Source organism: Gavialis gangeticus, unplaced genomic scaffold (genome assembly GCF_001723915.1).
Source record: "Gavialis gangeticus isolate Ggan-Ray unplaced genomic scaffold, GavGan_comp1, whole genome shotgun sequence".
Lineage (NCBI taxonomy): Eukaryota > Metazoa > Chordata > Crocodylia > Gavialidae > Gavialis > Gavialis gangeticus.
The window spans coordinates 34,183,666-34,191,492 of record NW_017728994.1 but is presented as its reverse complement, the minus strand read 5'-3'; the positions used below and the strand labels follow the sequence as shown (position 1 = coordinate 34,191,492).

The 7,827-nt window shown below is 44.9% G+C and overlaps 1 protein-coding gene across 1 annotated transcript in view; it reads right to left on the bottom strand.

Moving 5' to 3' along the window:
* WDFY4 (WDFY family member 4) overlaps positions 1 to 7,827 on the bottom strand; it is a 376,632-nt gene that overhangs the window by 143,374 nt on the left and 225,431 nt on the right. The window contains exons 40-41 of the mRNA XM_019502557.1: positions 3,516 to 3,593; positions 1,309 to 1,512 (exon numbers count right to left, since the gene is read on the bottom strand). Coding sequence (XP_019358102.1) covers positions 1,309 to 1,512; positions 3,516 to 3,593 — 282 coding nt within the window. The remainder of the gene's footprint in view (positions 1 to 1,308; positions 1,513 to 3,515; positions 3,594 to 7,827) is intronic.

Genomic DNA, 7,827 nt, shown 5'->3' with positions numbered 1-7,827 from the left:
GGGGCTGGGGCTGGGGCTGGGGCTGGGGCAGGTGCAGGCACTGCACAGCTGAGGCAAGGCGCGACACAGAATAGAACTGTGGGTGGCTTGTCCAGAAGGCATGGGGGGCTGCAAAGGGAGGGAGACTCCCACCGCTGCACACACCCCTGGGGGAGGCATGGGGGACATGTGCCCCGTGGATTTGTGCACAAGGTGAGGGCAGACTGCCTGTTGTGGGCTGGGGCTGGGGGCTGCCCCAGCCTCTCCTTGGTGGTGGGGCTGGGCTGGGGCTACACTTGGGGTGGGTGGCACTCAGAAGGGGCTACAGCCACCCCAATGTTCACTGTAACCCCCCCCGTAGCCCCCACTCCCACTGCACCACCGTCTGCCCCACCCTGCCTCCCCTAAGCACAGCCCTGCTCCAGTCCCCCCATCAGGAAGAGGCTGAACCCCAGCCCTGAGCCCATAGCATGCAGCCTGCTCTCACCCCATGTACAATTCCAGAGGCCCACACCTCGCCCAGGGTGCACGCAACCTCCCCACCCCCCCACCGGATGAACCACCTGTGGCTCCATCACACGTCCCATCCCAGCTAGGCAGTGCCTGCCCTGCCCTGCCCCGCCCCCGCTCCACACCATGGGGGCCCCTCCCCACTATAAGAGCCTTGATCTGCCCCCACATGCCCCTCCCCCACAGACTTCTGTGTCTGTGTGTATAATTATATATATATATTCAAAGGGAAAAGAACCCTGCTCTTCCTAAAAGAGAATCTCATAACTTTACCTTACATGAGGCCAATTCCAGGAGAAAAAGCACATAATCTAGTGCAGTGAAGGACTACTGAATTTGAGATCCATTATAAGTCAAGCAATGACGAGCATGGCCAATCCTCTATGATACTTATGCTATGTCCTTCTGTTTCCTGCTGAGAAAAGTTGCCTCTCAAACCACAGTGATAGGAATCAGTATAGAGTCCTAAAATAAGATAGCTGGACTCCTGGTTGAACTGCTCTTCGGCAGATTAGTTTAATACATGTACAAGATAATACTGCAAGGTCTCATTGAAAAGGAATGTGAGTACAGCATGGGCAGAAAACTATCCCATGACTACTAAACAAGTAACAGTCTCTTATTCCATTTATTTCCCCTATTTCTCTCAGTAGTCTTCCAACCTCAAGGACCATGGTCCAGTGGGTCATTGGGATCAGGAGCTAAGAACAAGTGGAGAGATGATTAGAAAGCCACAGAACTCTGCAATGTGGGCAGGTGCTATTGCTGGAAGTAAGAATGAAGGATACAGAATTTGTACCTCATGCAAATGTTTGTTACCTCGCTCATCATTCGCATCATCGTCCTATGGGCACCCTGCTGCCGAATCCTCTTCCTCATCCGTGCAGGCCCTTCATACGAATCAAGTTCACAGTGTGGGGTGGACAACCCTAATACGGACCCCCACAAGCCTCCTCTGGAGAAAAGCTGCTCCTCGAGTTCTGCCCAGTCCTTTGCTGCTTTGCTATAACTGCACTGTAGCATCTGTGGGACAGAACCACTCATGTCACTGCCAAACACTCCACTACTGCGCTGCCCCCCCACAGTTAGTCCAAGATCTCAGTAATCCTGACAAATCTAAATCACCCTGCTGGGTCACAGCCAGGAGAGCTCCCACAAAAGGGAGAGCCACCAATCCAGCAAATGGTGCTCCTTACTGAGCACAAGAGGGTGCTGTGCTGCTTGAGGTACCATCAAGGAGACTAAGCATGGAGTGGGATTTTATGGATCCCAACACCCACTGTTTTCCAGTGAAATTGAAGTGCCTAACTCCCTTAGGCTCTTCTTTGAAAATCCCAACTGAGTTCTAACACTCACAGGTGTTCTAAAACCTCAGACTGCTTGCAAAACTTTAAATGATAAAATCTAAATACTGGGATGTTGGGAAGATACCCACATGGAAATATTTACAATGCATTTAATGTCAATATTCATCTGCATATCTTTGAGATGCTTTTCTGCAACACACCAGAGGGAACTAAAATGCAAAATAGGTTCACAAGAAAAAAAACTGCATAATATGGAGCAAACTGGAGAAACTGACATGCCACAATTTCTCTCAATCCCCTTGAAGGTGAGTGCCTTGCTTGGAGGACTATGGTCCAGACCAGGACCTGAATTAATAGTTCCATGATAAATGTCAGCATTTATAAACCTGACTCTGTCCCAGTTACTGTTTATCACAAATTAAAGCAAATAATTACACTGTGAATGACTCATCAGGAGTATCTGGTAATCTCTCCATTGTGGCTATGGATTTAAGTACATTAGAAAAAGAAATTCTACCTTTCTCAAGGGCACATGCGGTTAGAATTCCAAGGGAAAAAGAAAGACTCTTGTTGCCCTTTGCTGACTTCATCAGCAAACAGAAATTTGAATGCAGGATTTTTCTGATTGTAAATCTGAGTATCATGAAAACTAATATTGACTGATGAAGAAAACAGCCAAATTCTCACTCTCATTTGCACTGGAATATTTCATAGATTCCATAGACATTAGGGGCTGGAAGGGACCTCATGAGATCATTGGGTCTAGCCCCCCATAGGGGGGGGAGTCAGATGGGGTCAAGAACTCACAGCGAGATATAACTCCACCTGTTTTTTGAAGGAGTCCAGAGTAGGTGCTTGCACCACCTCTGAGGAGAGTTTGTTCCAGACCCAGGACACATGCACTGTAAAGAACTTTTTTGTTATGTCTAGTCTAAATCGGCTTTCCTGGAGTTTATGGCTGTTAGACCTTGTTATCCCTTGGGGAACTCTGGTGAACAGGTGTTCTCCCAAGTCCTGATGTACCACTCTTATGTAATTCTAGGCTACCACCAAGTCCCCCCGAGCCTTCTCTTCTCCACACTGAAGAGTCCCAAGTCCTTCAGCCTCTCCTCATACAGCCTTCCCTCCAGGCCTTGGATCATACAAGTGGCTCTCTTCTGGACTCTCTCAAGCTTCTCCACATCCTTCCTGAAGTGGGGGGCCCAATACTGGATGCAGTACTCCAGCTGCAATCTCACCAGGGCTGAGTAAAGCAGGAGGATGACTTCCCTGGTTTTGCTTGAGATGCATCGGTGGATGCATGCCAGAGTTTGGTTAGCTTTGCCAGCCACAGCTTCACATTTGTGGCTCATATTCATCTTGTGGTCTCTCAAGATCCCCAAGTCCCTTTCGGTCATGGTGCTAGCAAGCATTGTGTGTATCTGAAGCAACTTCATTGAAATGGAAATCAGGATTCCTTGAAGACAGAACTAGAGATATGCAATCCAACTGACTGATAACATTGTTCCACAGTTCATGGATTAAATATACAATAGGAACAAATTACTGTTTCCACCTGATTTTAACTGAGGATTTTTACAACATATCTCAAAATCTGTAGATAGAACAGGGATCACTTAATTCAAGTGTGAGACAATGCTAAATTGTCAGAGCAATCTGGCAAGTTAAAACAATGTTCTCTTCATGGTAAAAGGATGTTATGAAGTCTTCAACTCTTACCTGCACGTGATCCTTGTATAAAGATGCATACAGCTCCTGCCCACTTCTTCTGTAGTTTTCCATACATGACACAAACCCCTAAAGAAAACATTGCACGTTCAGTAACAAGCACTGCATTTGCAGACTTGAGCTGTGGGCAGAGTTGCCAACTGTCAGTATATTTCCTGACTGTCAGGAAAAAATCAGGTTAAAACACCTGCCAAAGAAGTCAGTAAAAAACTGTAGTTATCAGTGGTCGCATCCAGACGAGATGCTGGCTGCACAGTAGCAATGAGCTACTGCGCAGTCAGCATCACCAAGAAGCTACTCGGAGACACTAGTGCACAGTATTGCTGGTACTTGTGTCAGCAAGTACTAAATGACTGCACAGTAACAACTGCGCAGTCAGTGTTTTATGTAGATGCAGTCAGTAAAAAAATCAAAATAGACAACAGCTTGATTGAAGCTCTGACAGACAAGGCACAGCAGCACTACCCGGTGTCCAAGTGGGAATACAGCACCCTGCAGGCAATGTTCTCCTAGCCATGTGCTGCTGCTGCTCCTGTGTCCAAGCTGCCTGTAATACTGCTGGGTCCCAGGGTTCTTTGGGGGTCCAAGCCAGAATAGGGGGAGCAGGAACTGCAGGGGTAAGGCTGGGGGGGCAATATAGTAGAGGGTGCAGCTAGGGGCATCATGGCATGGGGTGAGTAGGTGGCTTCTGGCAGGGGGCAGGGGACACCACAGTGTAAAATCTTCAGTGCAGTAATGCAGGGTTGCTAACCAAAGAAGATTTTTTTTTTTCCTGCAAACTTTACTGGCAACCAAACATGTTTTTTTACTATAGTTTATGTTTATACTTAAATTTGAAACCACCCCTTTTAACTGGGGTCTGGAAGTAGGACAGGGTCTGGCAGAAGAGTTGCATTTACATTATGTAGACACATAACAGTGAAAACTTGCATCATTAAAAAAGTCTGGCTCTTAGTAAAAAAAACACGTATGTCCTGGGTTGGCAGGAGGGCAGGAGCAGAGTTTAACAGTCATTGGTCACCCTGGCTTTTGGAAGTACAGAAAGGATTTTAAAAGTCTGCTAGGATGGGCTTGGCGGGTCCCTGGGATGTACAGTGATGAAGTGATGAAATGGGCTGTAAACAGAACTCCTGAGAAGTAGCTGCAGACACACCAGTCAAAGGATCAAAGGATCTGAGAGGGAATTAAATACAGCCATAAACTTAACACAGGGCATTGGCTCTGGAATCTTGTTTTAAGGAGAAAATAAATCAGACACAGAAACTTTTAAACAAAACACACACATGCACACACCATTGTGTGGGGCTTCATACGTTTGAAAAGTGTTAGATAACAGTGCAGCTATGGTATAAGACAACTATTTTTTTCTATTTCAGCAGCACCAACTGAAGTCACAAGGGTTACGTTTTGCTAAAGAGCAGTAAATACAAAAGACAGTCCCTGCCCTGGAGAATATACAGTCTAAGAAGAGCAAGAAAGGCTTATTGCTGCCATTTAACAGACTGAGAGCTGAAAGACAAATGGTAAGATTTGCCAGGGCACCTTAGTGATTTAGGTCTATTGTCTAACAATGATGTGGGTGCTTAGGAACCTAAATCTCATTGACAGTCAACAGGTCTTGGATCCTAAATGCTAAAGTTATTCTTATAATATATAGTGCCTCTGAAACAGAGCTGTCTGAAGGTTACATGAGGTGTCTGGTACTTGAGAAGGGAATGCACACTTCCAGGAAAGTTTACCTTTCAATATGCACTAGGATTTTGCACTCCAATATGCGTTAGGATTGTGGTTTCAACATGTAGCAGTGAATCCAGATAATGTATACATATTTCATATGAACAAGTATCTTACACTCAGGGCTCTGGGCTAGTTCTATAAAAGGATGAGTACAGTCAAGCAATACAGACTGCATTTCCAGCTCTTTCAATGGTTTGTCATGTGACCTTGAAAAAGGCATGTTGCCACTCTGAGTCTCAGTTTCCCTGTCTGTAAATGGGGACAGGTACTAACATCACACCAGATCATGGTTCTAAATTCAATAACATTTGTCAAGTGCCATGAGAGCCTCAGATTCAGGGTGCAAGAGAAATACAAAGGGCCTAGTTCTCATTTCACTTACTCCACTCTAAATCATACAGGCAAAATGTACGAGGCAAGAGGAGACTACTATATTTATCTAGACTAGCCATCTGTATACCACAGGCACAGAATTTCATCCAGTGATTCTTGTTTAAGGTACAGGATCTCTTTTAGAAAAATGTAGGAAGAAGAATGCCTTGAAGAAGCAGTGCCTTGAACTCAGTGGAATTACACAGGTGGAAAATTGGTATCACATATAGGAGACAACAGAGTTATTACTATTACTATTATTGCTATTATTACAAAAACTTCTCAGACTTTTGTATTAAGCTCAAACCGAATCCAAACTTCCAGCTGTGAAAAAGCTAGGTGGATTTTTTCCCAATCAACCACTGAAGTTCTGGGACCCAGAAGGAACTAAAAAGACTGCCTCCACTATATTTCCCATCTGACCAGAGCATTAAGTACACTAGATTTCCCAGGGAAGTGGGTCTAGGGTTTAACACTGAAGAGTCAATGGGAACTGTTCTGAAACCTAGTGGCTTATTTTCCATATCTGGTGAAAACAAACAATTGACCAGATAAGGGTTCAGATTTAATAAGCCCCCACAATAATCCTGGAGCTGTTTTCAAAGGAAGGGCTGAGGTTGTGACTCCTGCCTTTGTATGAGAATGAGAAGATGGCTTCCCTGTTCTTTTTCATTTCTCAGTCAACCTCTTACCATATGATTCCAGCAACATTCCAAAGTTCCTGTAGAACAGATAACTGTATTTGCTAGTCACATAAATAGAATTGACTGTAGGTTGTTTTAGGTAACTGGAGATTTTTTTTCTCTTCTTACCAATTATAAAAGTCAGCTTGGGGCTATGAAATCGCAAGGAAAGGAGACAGGGGTTTGCTGAGAATCAGAAGTTGCAGAGAGTACTACAAGCATCAACTTATTTGAGAAATCTCTGAGGATCAATCGTACGGAAATGTGGAATAGAGATCTCAAGAGATCTTTCTTTTAGTTGGGAAGGTGCAAAATGCATAGACATTATACAAATGGGGTTAAGGTGTGGACCTGTCTTTCACTGTTGTAAAAATCAATCGCTGTCTGTAGGAAGAACGACTGTCATGCAAAGACCTTCCTCCAATCAGAATCCATAGACCAGAGTCCACGTAGGTCAGATTGCCATTATCCAAGGCAGTGGAAGAGACAGCTGTGAGAATCTAGCGCCTCTCTACCTAGGGCCATGGATCAGATGGGTAATCTTTAAATGCATTGACTCTGTGCCATGCATGCCGTGATTGCTCACAGCAAACTGCCAAGTTGCTGCTTGTGCTGTGCTATAATTAAGTTAACACACAAGGTCTATGTGGTGTGCGGATTGCTGCTGGCTGACAGCCAGCTCTGCACCCCTGCCGTGAAGTCACATTTATTGGTGTTTCCCCGCAGGAAGCTCCTGTTTTACACTGATGAAAGTCATTACATTTTGTTTGTTTAAAGCATCATTAAACCTGTAATCACAGTTGTGGCTACACAAAGCTATTCCATAATTCATATAAAAATCCCATAAAGACTGACCTACAAAGCTAGTAGCAACCCTCTGCTGGTGAGTTGGGCTCTGCACAAAAGTGAAACTTAGATTCCATCTTCATAGCAATAAGCCAAAAGTTGCTTGGAGGAGACAATAACCTGCTTCAGGGATGAGCCCCAGGTACAGACACCCAGCACTTCAGAACCCCTCAGTTCTAGCCAGGTCAGAGCCCCAGTGGCAGCAATAAGGTGCCCAGTGGCTGGGCATTTTAGTTGTCAACAATTAGATCAAACCTTACCAAATTTTGGCAAGCTGTCGAGGTTCGCATGGGTAGTCCCACCCCTTGACAGGTGCCCCACCCCTGGTTGCCATCTTGTGACTGGAAGTCCTGGCTCTAACTCCTGACCTTTCCCACTAGAAGTCCTTCCCCTTGCCCCCAGAAGTACTCCTTTCAGCAAGGGGTTTTGCCATCTCGGAACCAGAAAAATACCAAATTATATTCTAAAAAATGAACATCTAAAGCATGCATTACTTTGGTTTCAAAAATATTTTTGTCCTAATTTATTTGTGTTTGTGTAGTGTACAGAGAGGTGATTGCACAATAGCTTAAAATGAAGTCTTACTCTTGTATATTGTTGGGGGTGGGTATAGGTTTGTGGGTATGTAGGGTGAGAGAGCATGTGGGTCTGTGTTTGTGGATATA